General features: G+C 38.1%; 2 protein-coding genes across 2 annotated transcripts; one reads left to right on the top strand and one right to left on the bottom strand.

Annotated features, from left to right (window-relative positions):
- Positions 1 to 313: 313 nt before the first annotated feature.
- Positions 314 to 5,188, bottom strand: prim1 (DNA primase subunit 1). The gene is made up of 13 exons (XM_054609453.1): positions 4,747 to 5,188; positions 3,857 to 4,014; positions 3,661 to 3,767; positions 3,502 to 3,575; positions 3,273 to 3,409; positions 2,641 to 2,699; positions 2,387 to 2,496; positions 1,775 to 1,866; positions 1,522 to 1,654; positions 1,365 to 1,434; positions 1,165 to 1,277; positions 697 to 795; positions 314 to 604 (listed from the first exon to the last, which is right to left on the bottom strand). Exons 1-13 carry the CDS (start codon positions 4,853 to 4,855, stop codon positions 585 to 587), a joined length of 1,281 nt encoding a protein of 426 aa, XP_054465428.1. The 5' UTR covers positions 4,856 to 5,188; the 3' UTR covers positions 314 to 584.
- Positions 5,189 to 11,539: 6,351 nt separating this feature from the next.
- LOC129099985 (rho-related GTP-binding protein Rho6-like) lies at positions 11,540 to 18,908 on the top strand. Its single transcript, XM_054609460.1, has 5 exons — positions 11,540 to 11,761; positions 12,727 to 12,814; positions 17,402 to 17,511; positions 17,645 to 17,779; positions 17,885 to 18,908. Exons 1-5 carry the CDS (start codon positions 11,642 to 11,644, stop codon positions 18,128 to 18,130), a joined length of 699 nt encoding a protein of 232 aa, XP_054465435.1. The 5' UTR covers positions 11,540 to 11,641; the 3' UTR covers positions 18,131 to 18,908.
- Positions 18,909 to 20,508: the final 1,600 nt, after the last annotated feature.

The raw sequence follows: 20,508 nt of genomic DNA, 5'->3' as shown, positions 1-20,508 counted from the left end.
AATATACAGTAGACGCCACGATAAAACCGGGACGACTCCAGTTGCGAAGGAGCAAATTAACACCATAAACCTGAACTATAACCCTAATTCCTGAAAAAACTAATTAAAACTATGTACAGAGTCCATCAACCACATATTCATCTGTGAGAAATGTGGCCTAATTCTTCAAAATTGGTTATCAAATGAACCTAACTGCTTGCTACTCCAGAAAACAAAACCTAAATCTGCAAAATGTCTTCTGGTCTTATTAAAAGAAACTTGAATACAAGATTTAGAAAAAGTTGAAATACCAAATTTATTTTCACAAATGACTGTACAAAAACAAAATAACAAACAAAATGAAATCGGTATTTAATAGTATAGAAGGAAAATCCTTGAGTAAGGAGATAATATGCTTATGTTTTGTTTATGGATGCATTATTACTGAGTCTCATATGAATGTGATGACATTTCTTGGGATTAAATTACTGTTCATTAGAAAAATGGCAACTTTCCCCCCACGCAGTCGCATCGTCACCCAGATTCAGTAACAGGGAGCTATTAACAATTTGTCTTCTGCATCACTTCCTGATTGTTGATCCAGTTCAGAAGTCTTTCTGAAGATCTAAAAGAATAAAAGAAAAGAAAATGCATTACATGAAAGAACTTCTTAAAAGGCGCTGTGCCTTCATTTCATCAACTACGACTAATACTTACCGCTCTTTTTGAGAAGTTCTCCTTTCCACGAGCGAGCCATCCCATCCAGAAACTGATCAAAGTATTTCACGTACTTCCCCAGGCTTGTTCTTTTGTAATCTGTCGAGAAAAGTACAATCATTGAGCTGAAACATTCTTCAGTTGTTTAGATGATTTAGAATAAACTAAAAATCCCCGGGTTCTCATTAGTGGTTAGGGCATCCCATCATGTAAAAATCAATCATCTTGCTTTTAATGACAATAATTAAATCCTATCTTAATATTGTATGAGAGGCATATGAGGCCTCACATATTTGTTCAGTAACTGCAGTGTTTTTTCATATGAAAGAAAATTAAATTGAGGTTCATCATGTCACAGTTAATGTACCACACTGGCCTCATTTTGGGACAGAATTTTGTTTACCTTTTGTTGACCTACTTATCAGCTGTTCTGTGTAATACAATAAGCCTGAAATTTCAGATTCTCACCTCTGATCTTTCGTCTCTCTGCTGTGTCCTTCTCGTTTTCCTTTTCCTTGGTGTCCTCTGACTTCTCTTCCTCTTCGCCTGTTCTGGGTCGATCTAGCTCCTCACAGATCTGACTGAAAAAAAAAAAATTAACAACATCAGCTCTGACAAACATCAAACACGGCAAACAGCAGAGCATGAGACATTAAATTATCGCTTACCTGATTGTGGGCACAGCGAAAGGATCAAACGTTTCTAATTCTTTGAGGTCCATGGGAACAGAAATGCGCCCTGTGCCAGAGTTCAAAAGAGAGACGTCACCGTCTGTGGTGTATTCATCACGCCATCTTGATTAAATCCCTTTAGATGTATGCTCACCTGTTTTGGGATGGACACTGAAGGGGCTCTTCAGCAAATGGTTCACCCCTTTGCTGACGTTCACATCGAGCCGCGGGTAACAATACTGCAGCATGATTTCTTTCTCAAAGTATTGGCCCTTTTTGGAAGTGCCCTGGGGGAAGAGAGAATATATCACTGTGCCTGTGTTCATTATAAGATCTCTAGCTGTAATATTAAAAATCAATTCAGGGTTAAACAAATGTCATTATGTGATACAAACAGAAATACAAACCTGTTTCCTTATGGCATGATCCTTCACCAGTTTCCAACGGTTCTCTGGCTTCTTCTCGTTTTGAAAGTCCTGCTGCAATTCTTTTCTTACATGTAAAAGCTGGAGTTAAGATCAATTCCAGTTATTTTCACAAATGTTTTAACCAAACAGAAAAACAGATTATTGGGGCTGCACGGTGGTGTAGCCTCACTGTCGCCTCACAGCAAGAGGGGCCCGGGTTCAATTCCCGGGCTGGACAACCTTCTGTGTGGAGTTTGCATGTTCTCCCTGTGTCAGCGTGGGTTCTCTCCGGGTTCTCCGGCTTCCTCCCACAGTCCAAAGACATGCAGGTTAGGTTAATTGATGACTCTGAAATTGCCCGTAGGTGTGAATGTGAGTGTGAGTGGTTGTCTGTCTCTATATGTAGCCCTGTGATAGGCTGGCGACCTGTCCAGGGTGAACCCTGCCTTCACCCATTGACAGCTGGGATCGGCTCCAGCACTCCCGCGACCCTTAACTGGATAAGCGGTCACGGAAGATGGATGGAAAAACAGATTATACTCTCATATTTCAGAATCACATGAGAGAAAGAAAATTATTATTTTCCCCCATCCTTGAGCTAAAAAAGGATATCTTCAGGTGTGAGAGACAAAACTTTCTCCACAGATTCCTTGCGGCCCAGTATGTCCTGTTCCTGTAGTGCGTACCGGGGAAAGTATCGCTCCACCAACGCCAAAGACTCACTGTTGAAATCACAGGTACAAAAGTCTGAAACACCTGAAGTTGCAAGATTTGTCAGAGGCAACAACCTCAATGACAGTCGTTAAAATCAGACCCAAATAGAACAAACAGTTAAATCTTTGAAACTGAAGGAATCGGATTCTTACCTGATAAAAGGATGAATTGGATCCGTGAGCACAACTTTCTTCACCGTCTCGTCACCTCCCTATAAAACAGCAGTGAATAGTACATCACATCACAAAAATGATCGGTTTTGTAAAACACATTTATTCAGAGAAAAATAAGATTTTTTTAATTATTGTCTTCATGCTTATGGGCTGCAAATAACCCTTACCTTCATTACTGATTAATCTGACATTTATGTTTGCAATTAATCGATTAACGACATGGTCTATAACTAGGGCTGGGAGATAATTCAATTTAGTAATTTATCGTCTTTCAATGGAATCATATTGTGAAGAAACTCAAATTGTATAGTTCTTAATTAAGTTTAAAATGTTCAGTACTTTTCATTTGTCAAGTATCACACAAGAAACAAAACCATGTAGTTACTTCATATAACTATTTATTGAATTACAAGAAAAATGCTATATATTTCATTAGCTACAAGTTTGTGTTACTTATCGGCCGCCATACATCCCAAATGATCTAAAATAAGATGGCCAATTTATTAGTTGGGCACTGTTTTACCTCAGAGAAACACAATGTTGAATGAAAAACTCTGCTGTTAATAAATAAATCTGTTCTAATAATCTATGAAAAGGTGAAATAGTGTTACCTTAACCAGGCTCAGGTATTCTGCAACTGCAGAGCGTGCTGCTACAGAGAGCTTCCTGGCAGCTTCATCACACACCCAGCAATGCACTCCTCTTCTGCCAGAATAAACCCACAGCAGGTGCTGGAAACCAAAGTCATCTAAAAAAAACATGAAATTAAAAAAAAAAAGTCTGATGATAATTCTGCAGAGAATCAGAGATAACGTAACACAAAACTGATGGCAAACAAACCTCGAAGAGCTCTATCTAGGACGCGGATGGCGATGGTCATCAGGATCCAGCACTTGCAGCAAATGTCTGCAGCACTAAAATGAGAGTTTATGTTCAGCTCAGTGTTGTGACTGTTGAGATACATAGAATTGAACAAAATAAACCACGTGATAAATTCACCTGCAGCAGCTTCTGACATCATCATAGTCTGTCATATCGATATCAAACACCAGCTCCTTCTCCAGGGCCTGGAAGGTTCCTGACTTCACGGTGTTGTGTTGATTGGGCTGTGGATGACAAACAGATTGTCTCTGGTGATACTCACACACAAAACAAAACAACCTGTGAAGGCAAAAGCAGATGCATGCAGTCTCACCCTGTGACTGTAAATGGCTCCAATATCAATCTTGTAAGGGTTCATCTTCTGCATTTCCTTCTCCAGCTCGGTCTGCGTGGTGAACGACTGGTAGCGGACATAGATGTCATCTTTGAGTGTGAAGGAGAACTCTCGATTCTGAAAGTAGTTCTTCTGCACTGAGGTTGGAGAAGAAAAAATGTTATTTATTTATACATTTGGTTACATTGTGTACTATACTGTCTGTATTGTTCAACATGGTGGCCTCTATTACTACTAGGACATATATACATATATTGTCCCCTAAAATTAGTATTAGTAAACTATATATGAGTCCCCTAATACTAGCTATAGTCTAGTATACTAATATATACATACATTGTCCCCTAAAATCAGTGTTATTAAACTATATACGAGTCCCCTAATACTAGTTATAGTCTAGTATACCCCTAAAATCAATACTAAGTCCCCTTACTAGTTATAGTACACTAATTTTAAGGGACATATATAGTCCCCAAAAATCAGTATTATTAAACTATATATGAGTCCCCTAATACTAGTTATAGTACACTAATTTTAAAAGGGACATATATACATATATTGTCCCCTAAAATCAGTGTTATTAAACTATATATGAGTCCCCTAATACTAGTTATAGTCTAGTATACTAATACTAATTTTAAGGGACATATATAGTCCCCTAAAATCAGTATTATTAAACTATATACAAGTCCCCTAATAATAGTCTATAGTACACTAGTAGTAATAGAGGCCACCATGTTGAACAACACACACAGTATAGTACACAATGTCACCAACATATGCAGCTAGTTAAATTGCATATAACAAATAAAGAGACTTAAACCTGCTGATGCCACTTTGGTTATGTTTGCCTGTGTAACCAGACTCACCTCCTCCATAGTTCAGCCAGCGGTAGTACTGGGAGAAGGGGAACAGCCGCCGGTAGTACAGAGGTAATAAATCGGGTAAACAGGCCGAGTCGTAATTAGAAGAAGACATTATATAACAATATAGAACCGTTAAAGTTGTGTAAATTCGTTAAAATACCAATAATAAGCTGTTTTTTACCGCTACAGGCTGACAGTTCAGCGTGTGTTGTTTTACGCAGAGAATAACGCGCGAAAATTCTCAATCAGAGGTCTGAGCCAATCAAACGACGATTAGCCAAATGACGTCACACAAACCAGGAAATGCCTTTTTGTCTTCTTTTTTATGTATGTAATCGATATTTTATCCGATTAGCTTCTCTGTTAGATCGATAAGGGAGGAAAAGTATATAAAATAAGTTACGAGATAGTGGATGGCTGAGCTCCACTCTATTTATAAGATGTTAGTGGACGTTCAGCTTTAGCGGAAGAGAAAGCGGAAGTGACGCAGGCTGGTGAGAGAATCATGGGAATTGTAGTCATTTGACTTCTTATATATACAGTCAATGGTTTCAACCAATGAAAATAAGATAAGATAAGATAATCCTTTATTAGTCCCGCAGCGGGGACATTTACAGGATTACAGCAGCATAGATATAGTGCAAACAAGAGACATAATAAAAGAAAAACAAGATAGATAAAATAAAATAAAAAACAAGTATTATAAATAAGCAATAAAAACAGTAAAGAATCCACAATAACTGAACTATTATATGTACAGACAGAAAAACTATTATAACTATAATTGCAGAGTGTATTGTATTGCAGAGGAAAAATAATACAACAAATAAAAATAAATTAGAGAGAGATATAAAATGGGAAGGAAGAGCAAGATTATTTTTCAAATTTTAAAAATATTATCTCAATTCATTTAAAAAAGGTGAGAACAATGGACTGTCAAGATATGTGTATGTAGAATGTAGCTATAATCACAGCATTGTTAAATAAATAACAACCCAAATTTGATTGCCTTATTGAAATCGAGATCTTTGATGATTTGAATGACAGGGGACGTGTAAAACAATGTTTTTTGAGCTTAAATATCTTTCTTACAACATTTAAAAAATCTTTATAATTACTAAGCTGCAAGTTAACATGAGCCAGTAAATGAGACAAGGGAATTAGTACAATGATAAAATAAATTAATAAAATAAGCTTTATCACAAAAATAAAATGCAGCAAGTACATTTTCTTGTGTTTAAAAAAAAAGGTCCCTATATAAATAATGAAGCTGCTAAATAATGGCAGAACCTCAGATCTTTCTTTTATATATCTGTTGTAGTATTCTATAATCACTCCATTTACAACAACAAACATATTGGACCCTGTTAAATGTGTTGTGATTTCATGGCTTTGTTGGGACTGTATTTATCTCATACACCTGTAGAGGGCAGTACAGTTTCATAAGAATATTAACAGAGTTGCCACACTGAGTCCTATTACAGGGAATGTGATGGTAATTTTTATCATGGCAGATAAATAGTACTTTTATTTTCTTATGGGCAACGGGAAGACAATACAGTCAAAATAAAAGATGAATGAAGAAACATAGATACTATAAAAAAAGAGGTGAAAAACAAAGAGGACACTTCCCTGGTTTTAGAGATGACCTGGGATGCAGGTACAGATGTGCTTACATTTTCAAACAACTGTCTTCTATTGTTTCTTTTTGGCAAAATTTCTCTAATTTATGCCGTTCCCTCTTCATTCAGATACACTTGTATGCAAAGCACAAAAACCCATTGCTCTGACATTTGAAAAGGGCACTTCAGCGTTCAAGACGAAAAAAAAGCAGTAGTGGTGCCCCTTTTTGTCCTACCCACTAGTCACACAGTCTAGTGGCGACACTGATTGCTTAATAATGATGTGTTTTTTTTTTTATGTTGTATTTCCAACCAGAGTATCAAACTCCATCTGACTGAAGTGGCGCTGTTCACACTGAAGGTTGAGGGCTGAGCAGCGATAAGAGTTCTCATCAGTTATCGTACCTCTGATGTAAAATACCAGTCGCCCTTTGCACCATGTCTGTACAGTAAATGTGAGTTATCTATAAATGCATTCATTCTGTCTCATATCCTAACTAATGTTGACATTGAAGCCTAGCCTCTCTATGGTTTCCTTTCACGCCTCTGTCATTTTGTCTTTCATTCACTAAAATGGAAATTTGACAAATTGGCAAGAAGTTTTTGCATATAAACCTTTTCCTATCTTCTATTTCCTACCTCTTAACTTGCAGCATGTGAAATGTAAGTAGGTAGCTTTTAAGGAAACAAAAAAATATATATTAATGTTCGAAAAACAAATATTTTTCATGCACAACTGACGAACCTGGACACCTAAATTCTTATGCACTCTAGTTAATCAATTTTTTTTACTGTTGTTAGACAGGTAGATGCTGACAGTGAGTCCTATCTTTCCAATTACCCAGCTGTTAGCATAATATGCTACAGTATGTGAAATACTTTTTGCTCTTGATGGGTAACAAACTACTTTCCCCTCCGCAGCATCACTGAACTGGGCCTTGTTTAAGAGCATTAATAGACAAGCATGCCAATACATTTCCACTTGATGATTGCACTTGTGTTTATGGTAATATTTCTTTAATCATACCCTGATTTACATAATGAAAAAAGCTCTCAACCGTGTCTTTCTTGAATTATGCAAATCATTTTGCTGCAAGCCATAGGGGATGTGGTTAGACCTTTCTTCAAAATTATCTGAAATGTATTTGGGATTAACACTGACTCTCTCTCTAGCCACAATACCACTGTTTGCAATTTTGGTGCAAATTTATGCATATGGCATGCAGTTAGTAGCTCCTAAACTAAATTACCCTTGTACTTGAGCTTTCCTGTGTTATAACAGATCACTAACAACCACTGACACACACACACACACACACACACACACACACACACACACACACACACACACACACACACACACACAAACACAGTCGTGTTTCCGTCACTTTGGAAGACATTGTATTGGGTAGCATTCATTTCCTGGAGGCTTACCCTAACCATAAGCGCTACTTGCCTCAACCTAACCTTCAACCAAGTCTACAGCATATATTTTAATAACTGACATTATGGGGACTTTCCTTTTGTCCCCAAAAGGAAGGCAAGTCCCCAGATTGATGTCCTCACAATATGAGTATAACACAGACACACACACACACACCCAAACACTAAATGTCACTTAGGTAAGGTGAAACACAGGGTGAAAATGTAACTTTCAGCAGTGTCCATGATAAATGTAGGTCAGACAGTCATCGGGTGTCCACGGAGCATGTAGGCCAGCACTATAGGTCAGCACTATAGGTCACCGTGTTCGCAGTACAGGAGGAGTTTGATGATGATATAAAAGTCACTGCCTTTTTCAGTGTTGTCGTCTTTCATCAAGAAAACATTGGGGATCCATAGGTCAGTGGAAATCCTCTCAACCTCAGTCTGCAAGGATCACGTGAGAAAACATTGTTTCATAGTACAGATGTCTAAAGTCAACATCAGGAATGTCTTTATGGTGTTAAATTATCCTTAAAGGAATAGTTTGGCTTTTCTGGAAAAATAGCTGAATCACTTTCTTCCCAAGAGTGAGATGAAAAGATTGATACCACTCTCATTTCTGTGCATATGGAGCTGTAGCCAGTTAGCTTAGCCACCAGGCTAGCATGGCTCACTCCAACCATCTAAATCATGCCTAGCAGCACTACTTAAACTCACTAATTAACGTGTAGCTCGCTTGTTAAATGCCTACGTGATGTAAGAAGTCCACAGCCATCTTAGTTTAGCGTGTTACCATGCTAACATTTTCTAATTGGCGCTAAACACAAAATGCATCTGTGGCTCATGGGAACATCATTAGTTTTGCTGGTATTTAGTCAGAAACAAATATTTTTTATTACCTAAGGGTGGCACAAGATGAAAAGTAAAATGATCATTACCATGTTTACAGTTTATCCTCTCGGGGACATGAATGTTTGTACCAAATTGCATGGCAATCCATCCAACAGTTGTTGAGACCTTTCACTCAAATCCACGGATGTCAACGTAATGGTTGCGCTTAAGGAAAAGTCAGGGAATCATTAGAGTGCATATGATACATCCACTAGGGACCATGACTATCGGTACAGAAATTCATGACCATCTATCCTACAGCTGTTGAGATATTTCAGTCTTGACCAAAGTAAAGTGCCATCGCTAGAGCCGCTTGCAAAGCTAAAATAATGCAGTATAACTCTCTGCAAGTAAAAGGTAATGTTTCCCAAAATATGGAACTTTGAACTCACTCCCTCTCGGCGGTTTCTTCTGCAAACAATTCAATATGTAAGTTTCAAATGACTCAAAAAATGGACATCTGATTAAGGAACACATTTAAGACCGTTTATGTTTGAAAACTCACATAGAGATACATTAGAAACCACTAAAAGGGAGAACTGGAGCATGAGGAAGTGAAGCATTAAGTGCCAGTACATATGTTATTAGTGTGTTCTGTACATGCATGTGAAGATAGAAATTTCAGTGAAGCATGACGAAGAGGGACATTGTTTACCTTGTTTCTCTCTGCACCAGGTGGCATGTGCAATTCATGTCCCCATCCAGAGTTTCACGCTGTACATTAATGGCATCAAAGAGCCCTCTGCGGCAGTTGTTGTTCCATTTATCTTCTGCACAACTAGCCACGCTCCACTTCCTCCCCAAATGGCTGACACTCTTCAATTCTCTGTTATACTTCAGATTGATGGAGCCATCTGTCATCAGATGCATGCAGTCATATGTTTCATGTAAAAAATAATTGCATGTATCCTCACATGTTATATCTCACAGCTGGTCTGAAGGATATACACACAAAAACATATCAAAACAGTATTCAGCGAGATATTTAGACAGCATTTAAAGCAAATTCTCATTAGCTGGATTTCTGTGTAATATCCTCACACAAACCTTTTCATAGCCTTGTCATTTTTTTCGCAGGCGCTCTGACCTCTGGCCTGAGATACAAAAAGACTTGGAGGTCATAAAACTCTGAAACATTTGTTAATCTGGAGAAGATACTTCCAGCACACACTGTTCACACAAATCATATAACAAGTGAGATTTGTTCTGATGGCAACTGGCCATGTGACCTTACTTACTATTTGGACACGTCTGCAGAAAAAATCTCACAAAAGAGGAAAACAACAATGCTAACCACATTTAGATTAATCTGATTTAAAAATATCTTAGTGAGTAATTGTTTCTGTTTCAGCTGTGAACAAAATTAGATTGTGGGTCTATAACCAGAGACTCATCAGGTTTTCCAGAATGAGGACATGAGAGGACAAAAATCCCCTCAAACTTGAGTTTCACCCTGTCATCAGGTACAAAAGTAAATAAATCAATAAATCCCTTGGGAATGTAGTGGAGTCAAAGTAGGAATTAGCATAAAATGGAAATACTCAAGAACCTTAAAATGCTACTTGAGTACAGTGCTTGAGTAAATGTACTTAGTTTCTTACCATTTTGTGAATTTCCACTACACTACAACCAACTAAGCATATTTACTCAAGTAAATACTTAAGTACAATTTTGAGTTACCTGTCCTTGTCCGTTTCATTTCAATAGGAAATATTGTTCTTTTTTCTCCACATTTATTTGACGTATATGATTACTTTAAATTAAATGATATGCTTATATCATATGAATTATTGTGAACCTACCCAGTACAAATATCACAAATGGGCTCCACATTGACAAAGTACAACATTAAAATGCTCTTGCATGTATTTGTGAGTAATAAACCCAGAATAATATAATATTCAATAATGATATTGCACCTCTGCATTATGAGCATTTTTTCTTTTGATACTTTAAGTAGGCTTTTGCTTATTTACCTTTACTTAAGTAACATTCGGGTCTTTTACTTGTAATTGAGTATTTTTAAACTAAAGCAGTTATACGTTTACTTAAGTAAAGGATCTGTTAACCACTGGTGGAATGTTTTTAACTCAAGAACCTACTTATGTACAATTTAAGAGGTACTTTTACTTTACTTGAGTAATTCAATTGTAGGTCACTTTATACTTCTACTCCACAAAATCAGAGGGAAACATTGTACTCTTTGCTCAATTATACATTAATATACATTAAACACAGATTCAGATTATTAATATCAAATATTATCATCAAATAGAACAAGATATATCATTATAAATGATAAAGAAGTCTGAAATAGTTCCTGAATCAGCTGCTACATTAAAGTTATGAACCCATTCATTGATTATTAATAATGATGATACTAATATCTGATTCTAAAATGGTCCATTCTACATAATAAGTAGGCTACTTTTACTATTTTGAGGCTATTTTATATGCTAATACTTATGTACTTTTACTTAAGTCAAATTTGGGACTTTTACTTGAGTATTTCTACAGTGTGGTATTGCTCCTTAAGGATCTGAGTACTTCTTCAAATACTCTCTAGTATTATAGTAGTATTATAGTATTATAAATAAGATGACCAGGGTGGTTTAAGTGGTGCATTGAAGGGACATGTTTTTTCTTTTAATCCTTGCTATGGCCTTGCAGTTTACCATCCACCATTACCACCAAATACCAAGATGAGACCTCGTGCACTGCCCTCTTCCTCCTCTTCCTCTTCCTCCTCTTCCTCCTCCTCCTCCTCCTCCTCTGGCTCGCTCATTGGTTGGCGCGACAATATAAAGTTCCGCAGTGATTCCCTCATTGACTGACTCACTGACTGACTGACTGGAAGAGGAGGAGGAGAGAAACCGAGGGGATTTACAAAAACTTTGTCCTGATCGTTCCCACTCTTGCTTCCTCTGTGAATAGTCTGCAGGTTACATTGTATCTGCATCATGAAGGAAAGAAGACTCGCACAGCCCTTTGTAGCACGCTGTAAACTGGTGCTGGTCGGGGACGTCCAATGCGGTAAAACAGCGATGTTACAGGTTCTGGCCAAAGACTGCTATCCAGAGGTACGACATATCATTTAATACCATCTACTCTGATCTGTTCAATGTGGACTGGTCTTATTGGAAGTGGAAATATATGGATGATGTAGATTACAGTTAATATTTGTGCTATTTCATCAATAAATGTTACTTTATCACTCCCACAATGATCAGAAGACTTAACATAACATACTTTTGTGTGTGTCTGATTGTGTTAAAGACATATATCAAGCCAGAAGTACCTCATTTAATTAAATAGTGAAGGCTAATTATTATTATTCATATTATTCTTATCATATTTTTTTTACTTTCAATCAAACCACTGTCACTTTTCCTCGTATTTTTTATATTTGGCTTAAAAAACCCAACTATTTTTCACTTTGATTCTAATTTTCGTTTTCTATACTTCTTACTGTTTATTTTTTACATTCTCTTTTTAATTTTACTCATGTCTGTCCATGTGCTGCTGCTACAACCACATATCCCCTCTGTGGATCGATACAGCCTTACCTTATCCTCTACCTTCTATTTTCTCTCTTAATTCTTTCTAAAACTCCCATTGGTGGTGCCATATAGCGTACAGTATTATAGATTTACATACATGTAGGAAAGGATATTTGACTATGGGCTGTATTTTCCATAGGATTAGTCATTCAAACTGGGCTAAATAAAATCATATCAGATTAGGAATGATGTGGGATCATTAATATACTGTAGGTTAATCTGTTGGACCACTGCTGAATTTATGAATAGATTTAAAAGAAAAATCAATCCTGCACCAATATTAACATTTGTTTATCTTTCATTTAAAATCATAACATATTAAATGCATTTTGCAGGTAGTGGGACTCTTTAACTGAGTCAGGGGTGACTTGTGATGAACATTTGCTCTTGTTTTTGTCATTTTAAACTTAAAATGAGTAATTAGTATTATAATATAACCATGTGAAAATGTGCTCAAAACCCTTTTGTTCATTGTCCATTCTTAGACTTACGTCCCCACTGTGTTTGAGAACTACACAGCCTGTCTGGAGCTTGAAGACCAGCGTGTGGAGCTCAGTCTTTGGGACACATCAGGTGAGGATTATACACATATAAGATTTTTTTTTAAATTATTATCACAGTTTAATAAAACTGATAAACTGCCCCCTCTTATCTTTGACTCACTGCCAGGTTAAAACTCTCCCCACGCTTTCCTGTTTGTTGAGCAGTGTGTAAAGAAGTCGGGTTTCAGTGTATTCATGGGCGGATTTGTGTAACTTGTTTACCCTCCCAGCAGTAATGACACCGCAGTCGGCCCGGAGTCGGGTAACGAGTGTAAATGAAGCTCCATCTCACTCATTGTCTCACACACAGTGTTGTTGACGTTGACCCAGACGTCACTATCTGCCGGTCCTGTTTTGATGCGGTTAAGCAGCTTTTCAGTCGTGTGAAATCTGTTGAGAGATCTTCCTTGGTGCAGATTGGTAATAAACAACAGGCCTGAGATACAAGACGGTCTGGGCAAGTGGGATCCAAAATCCACAGTTTAACATGAAAACAAACAAATAAATAACACCCAAAAAACAGAATCAGAGACAAACAGAGGCCCTAAGTTTGGGAAATATAACCAAGCTATTACCAGGAATATTAAATCCCTAAGGCCAGCAAGTTTGACAGTTTTAATCTTGAACTTTTTATTTCAGTCTCATCTGTAGGATTAAAATTAAACTGTACAGCATTAGTGTAGCTTTGAGCCGTTTATTATCATTGCTGAATCTATACTGGAATGGGTAGCTTTTCTCATTTATCCCATACATTTTTTTTCCTGTAGGTTATAGGTCAATATGCCACCGCAACTTAAAAGGGTCAAACATCTGTTATCTGACATTTCATACTCAAAACCAAGAGAAGGGAAACTAATCTCTGAACTGTGTGGTGTATTAGGGCTGCAGGTGACAATTATTTTCATTATCGATTAATCTGTAGACTGTTTTCTCGACGAATCGATCCATATCATATTAATAATGTGAAATGTTTGAGAATTATGAAAAATGTTTGTCTTTAGTTTCCCAGAGGGTTAGGTGACGTCTTCAGATGTCTTGTTTTGTTTCACCAACAGTTTAAAAACCAAAGCTATCAGTTTACAATGAAAAATAAAACCAAGAGGGCATCAAATTCTTTCCAATAAGGAGCTGGAATTATCTTATTCTGGGCATTTCTGCTTGAAAAGTGAAATTAAAACGATTATTTGGTCTGTGTAAATTGCGTTCGATTAATTTTCTGTCTATCAACTTATTGATTAATCAGCTAATCATTGCAGCTCCCGTTTATATGTATGATAAAGCTAAAAATGTGTCCCACACCTTTTGTTTTAACCTTGGTTATAAAATATGTATGTAAAGTTTTATCAAATCAACTTTCTTGGATATAACATATGACTCTTTTTTGATAAATTGACTTATTCCACACAGAGGTCAAAGGTCAGAGGCATTACCCGAACATTGTCCATTGACAAAAAATTATACAGCAACTTAAAATGCAAAATATTTCTTGGTTCCACCTTCTCTAATTTGCTGATTTTCTCTGTCTTTTTAAACATATACCTTTGAGTTTGGGACTGTTGATATATATGGAAGGAATTTGAAATGACGATCTGCATTTTCCACAATTTCCGGACATTTTATTGACAAAAAACATGAATCAATGAAACAGGAAAACAATCTGATATCTGCTATTTGGTACAGCCTTAATGCCTACATTTCAGAACACCATAATTGGCCTACTGACATAATGACCTTAAACATACAGAAACATTATATCAATAGGAAACAATAATAAATCCAGTCCACTATAGATTTATTTCATAACAGTATTGGCAGAGGCATTGTGCTCAGAGGAAGTAGAGCTGTGCCAGTTGGCCTTCAGAGGGGTTGTTTCACAGGGGAGAGGGGGAAGCCTCGTCCATGCAGGGGGTGGAAGCATGTGTGTGTGTGTGTGTGTGTGTGTGTGTGTGTGCGTCCTGTCTTACTATGTGTGTGTGGCCTACAGTCCCTGTGAACAGAAGGCACAAGTGAGGGAGAGATATGCATGACCTCCTCACTGCCTTATGGTGTGTGCCGCCTAAAAAAAGGTCTTATGTAAGCGAAACCAGCACTGAGCTGATGGAGGTTTGTGTGTTTGTCTCCCACGGAGTAAAAAACTTTCTGGACAGGCGCCCTTTCTAGAGGAAACATTGCATAAGACCTATTTACTTTTGCAACACACACACAAACACAGTTCCTGTCACTCTTTATGTATGTGTCTTTCAATTCTTCATTTTTATTATCTTTATTTATAACATTTAGGGCTGCAAGATATTTTTTTATCAGCGATAAATAAATAAAAAATAAAAACATTTAATCACAGTTTCCTTAAAGCCAAAGTTGACATCTTCACATCTCTTGTCACTGTTTAAAACCAAAACATCTTCAGTTTACCTTCTCTTACGATAAAGAAAAGCAGCAAATCCTAATTTAAAAGCTGAAACTAGAGATTATTTGGCAAAACATTGTCAGTTAATATCCCGACGATCGAGTAATTTGACAATCGACTAATCCTGTCAACTGTCATAACATTGCTCCAGGTGTTCTATTCTAATATAATTTTGAGTATGTGTATTTTCACATACAAATCAGGTGTGAGAAGTTCAGCACTATGTTGACCACACGCCTCCTGACAATACGAAAAGACCCAGAAGCACGTTTTTCCACGTTCTATTACATATTTTATCAATAGATACATAACCTCATCTCATGTGTAGTCTTTTGGTGTAAGATCCATTCGCTTTCTTTCTTTGAGAGCAGAAAGGGCCATTTCAATTCATCAACTCGTGTTTTCTTAAACTGAAAGGGTTGTGTGTGTGTTTGGTTGTGTGTGTGTTTGTGTGTGTGTGTGTGTTTTTGTGTCCAGGCGGGGGGCTGCTAAAGTGTGGGAGGCGGTAGGTGCTAGAACTTGTGTCCTCTTTAGATCTCTCTGCCTCCTCTTTCTCAAGCCTTACATCACCCTGGATGGTTATGTGACGGCCGCTTTGATTCCCTCTAAAAAAAAAAAGATGTTATTGATAGATCGTAGTTGTATAAGACGTCCTATTTTATCCGATTAAAGTCAAATATTCTGACTGACTGAGGGGTTTTTGAATGCTTTTCATTGTTGGAAATATTGTTGAAAAAACATTTCCATTAACGCCTCAGGAGAGAGTTCCTCAAGACAACATGATTGTTAGTTAGTTTCGGAGGAAGCTTATTAGAAGTATCTATTCCTGATATAATTATATCCTCTTTTATTTGCAAGGAAAGCTCCCGGTGCACATTTGGCCCCTGAGGACCGGAGTAGGAAATTAAATCTCAGCCTTGGTGTTTGGGTAGTGATTAGGTGGCAGAGGGAAGACAATAGAGAGCGGACATCCTGTCAGAGTGTTTTTAGTACAGGGGCCTTCCTGAGAGTCGAAGGAAAGAGGTCCACATATAGCCGAGCTTTTTATGGAAATACAAGGAAAATATGTTTCCTGCACACCCAAAATTCACATTCTCATAGCTCAGGTGTCGTATTTATGAGACAGCGAACACAACAGACTGTCTGAGTGAGGCCATGAATAATGTATGATATCAATTTGAAGATTGGGATACGTGTTAGTGTTAATAAATTCACGTCTTGTTAATAAAGGCATTGGCTGAAGTGTCAGAAATCATGTCTGTACACGATGTCTGAGAAATGCACCTTCAATCTGGTGCATTTTCAGTTTTTTGCTTACAAGCTATTTTCCTTGGTGTGTTGGTGCATAACTATTACACCATCAGCACAATAAAATGTCATGGCATTAGATGGCAAAACAGTAAAGACGTCTTTAACAGTGACTATCCAACACTAGAGCCAGGCTAGCTGTTTCCACCTGTTTCCAGTCTTTGTGCTAAGCTAATCGGCTGCTTTGCCACAGCTTCATATTCAAACTCTCCACTTGAAAGCAAATAAGCGTGTTCACAATATGTCAAACTTCTGCTTTAGGAGGAATACTTTTCAATGACCTAACTATCTTTTGGTTTTTTTTATGCCGACAGGGACTTTATTTAACAGAGATAGATCAAAATTGCCTTAGACATGGTGTCTGTATTTTGGCACTTTATCTGATACTGAAGCCAAAAAAAAATCAGAAAAGTTTATCCTAGAGTGTGATAATGATTTTGTTTCACAGGACATCTGGTAGTTTCTTTTTCTTCTTTTCTTTACTCAAACAAAAGTTTTGCAAGGGAAGTTTGCAATTGACCAATAATAGAAAGATGTGATTGGTGCAGAGCCGCAATGACTATGACTCAGCGAGTAAGTTTACTTTACTGGAAATATTCCTGTCAGTGGGAAGGCGTCGGGCTTAGTGAAATGATTTGCTCTCTTACCAGTTTGGCAGGGGTGTATGTGACTGTTTGTGTTTGTACAGTGAGTGTGAAAGTGTGGAGGATGATTGTGGTAGAACATTATATTGGTGTCAAGTGGATTTAATTTAATTTTTAATTTTGTCTCTATTTGCTGACAAAGGGAAAACTTTACTCAAGTGTTTAGTTTTTAAACAATGTTGTTTTGAGTGCCCACGAAGTTGTATGTCGTTGCGTAAGACATTTCTAAGTGTGTGTCCTGATTTTTTTGTCCCTCCAGGTTCTCCGTACTACGACAACGTCAGACCCCTCTGCTACAGCGACTCAGATGCAGTGCTCTTATGCTTTGACATCAGCCGACCAGACTCAGTAGACAGTGCGCTGAAGAAGGTATTCACACCGTTAAAGTTTAAACATGACAAACGAACACCACAATCCTCTAACTTCATTTTACTTGTGTTCAATCTTTATTTGTTGCTAGCATGTACAAAGTACGTTTCTTGACACTCTCTTCTCCTCGCAGTGGAAAGCAGAGATCCAGGACTTCTGTCCCAGCACACGGATCCTGCTAATCGGCTGCAAGACAGACCTGCGGACAGATGTTTGCACTCGCATGGAGCTGTCCAATCAGAAACAGACTCCCATCTCCCATGAACAGGTTTGTTCCATGACTCTTTCTTCTTCTAGGTTTCTTCTCCTTCCTTGATCGTGCAGTTTTTTCAATCTACCGGACCTCGACTTATACGTCTCCTTCACATTGTAGGGTTCGTCCTTGGCCAAGCAGCTCGGAGCGGAGGCTTACCTGGAGTGCTCAGCGTTCACCTCAGAGAAGAGCATCCACAGTGTTTTTCGTACCGCGGCGTTGGCCTGCATGAACAAACTCCAGCCTGCCAACAAACCCAGCCCCGTCCGCCGGCTCTCCAAGAGACTCCTGCACCTGCCCAGCAGGACGGAGCTGCTCTCCTCCACCTTCAGCAAGGACAAGTCCAAGAGCTGCTCCGTCATGTGAATACTGCTGAGATCATGCTGGGGGATGGGGGGAAAAAAGGAAATCAAGGACAAGCAGGTGGTTCAGCATGGGGGGCCCCCAAGGGTATGCAAGGGAAAGAGAGCAACGATTTCTACAGAGCATCTCTCTCCTTTGCAGCATCCTCCCCAAACTCCCCCGAATACCACTTAAAAAAAAAAAAGTTTGCTACACTCTCTATATTCAACTCTGACACTGAACTTTTGATCATGACATATCACCAGCACACAGTGCAGAGACAGAGTGGTAAAAATGTTTGTTGAAAATATCTCAGATCTATTAAACACACCTGTACAAAGAGAGCAAAGCAGGCACTTTACGACCTGTTAGACTCCTCACATAAAAAGGTTTCTGTGAGAGCTTGAATAAGATCAGTGCCTCCTCTTCTCCAAGTGGTTGTAAACTCTGCCTTTGACTGCATTATCCTGATGGGATTCATTTGAAATTCTGATAGCGGTGCCCTTTCCCATCCATCTCTTTTTTTCCTGAATGTCTCTTTAAGGTCACAATGCGCTGAATGACGAGATGAAAAGTAAAATCTGACAGTTATAGGAAGTGGTTTCTGCAGAAATGCGGCACAGGGAATTTAAAACAGCAGTCCTTGAAGAAATGACCCCCCCGCCCCGACAGCTCATGGTATTTCGTTTGGAAATTAAAGCTGACAGTGGCGAAAAAAGGGGGGAGAGAAGGGAGGGATTTGGCAAAGCAGAGTGTCCATTTGCAAAGGCAGTCTCGGGACGAACTGGGGGGGGGGGGGGGGGGGGGGATCTGAAGGAGCGCAGTGTGACTCAGCACCCACATGAGCTACAAAACAGTCCAGGGGTGGACATGCTGTGACAAAGCAAACACATTATCATGGGCCGTGTAAACACCATCTCAGCATGTTTTTCTCAGACTCCCTATTCATTACCCATCGCCACAGCAGTCCTATTTGTTCAATGGTTATTAATAATAAGGCTTCATTTTAGGGATGGGTACATTAATAATGCATCTTCTCAATGTTCCCTGCTACTTTAAAAGCTGCCAGCTTTTGTTGCAGCAAAAAGTAATTCTTTTTTTTCTTGGTCTTTCAAAAGTAAAACATAAAAGATTTCCTTTTAGCCACGACAAACTGTTTTTTGTACTAAAAGCAGGCTTACAAATCTTTTTTATTGATCCTGTGCCTCATGGATATTTAGAAAAAGTCCTCAAATTTGAACTTTGGACTGTAGACGTGTAATAGATTGATGCAGGGACGACCAACCAGGAAGATAGCACCGCCACGGTTCCCTTGACAATTGATGCAGAAAATAAGCTCTGTGGCAAACAAAAGTTTATGATCCTTACAAAACATTTTCTACGGCAAGATGATCTTTACAAATAAACACCACTTTTATGATTTTAGAAGTGTAAATGCAACCACAAGAATTAAAACGTTTTACTGTACAATATAGACACATGACGTCACCCCCACTAAACTTCCAACTTCCAAATTTTGCTAACCTCTTCCACAAAAGTCAGCGTGAGCTACTGGTTGCCAGTCTCAAAATCTAAATCAACAAGTTGAAATGTTTGCAAGAGGATAAGCACGATCTGGCTTTATAGCTGGACTAATGAGTAGATGACTTTCCATGTTCGGCCTGATGACGTTTAATGTCCCTGAGAACCTCTCCAGTCTCATAAAGCAAAGCCATTTTTAGACATAAGCTTCAAAATTTGGGGGTAATATACGATCTCTTAATCTCTTAAACTTCTGTTATCCACAGACCTCATTTTAGGCATTTAACCAAAAACCCATTAAAAGAAAATTAACTTCAAAAAGATAAAACCGGATATGCAAAAATGACAACTCATTTGTTTAAGACTCATTCCTGCATAACTCTATATGGACATAAAACAAGCTCCAGGTGCTTGGTTAAGCTGAATATTGTTAGTTATCCAAGATGCACCTGCTGCCATTTCCAACCTAGATATGTGCATTAACACTTAATATCTCTGAGATGATAGTTAGAAGGGTTGACTTGAGTCACGCAAACAGGCTGGTCCTGTCTTGAGAAAGAGATTTTTTTCCACTTCCTATTCATGCTTTAAAATTATTCATTTTTCAACTTCCCTGAAAAGCGTCTTGACTTTTTTTTTGCCATTTACGAAATAACTTTTTTACTTGCTTGTAGCTGTCTTTGGTGTTTGTTTGTTTGTTTGTTTGTTTGTTTGTTTGTTTGTTTATTGATGTCGTATTCAGTTGAGTCTTCTGGCATTACTGGCTGTTGACAGCTCAGCTAATGGAGGACTTGATGATTTGTAGGTCTGCACCGAGAAGCCCCGAGTTCTCTGGATGTACAGAGCACTGGAATTTTTACGTGTTGCCTGGCAACCAAGAG

This window comes from Anoplopoma fimbria, chromosome 12 (genome assembly GCF_027596085.1).
Source record: "Anoplopoma fimbria isolate UVic2021 breed Golden Eagle Sablefish chromosome 12, Afim_UVic_2022, whole genome shotgun sequence".
In the NCBI taxonomy this organism is placed as follows: domain Eukaryota; kingdom Metazoa; phylum Chordata; class Actinopteri; order Perciformes; family Anoplopomatidae; genus Anoplopoma; species Anoplopoma fimbria.
Note: the sequence above shows the minus strand (reverse complement) of the source record. Positions and strands in the feature narration are given on the sequence as shown.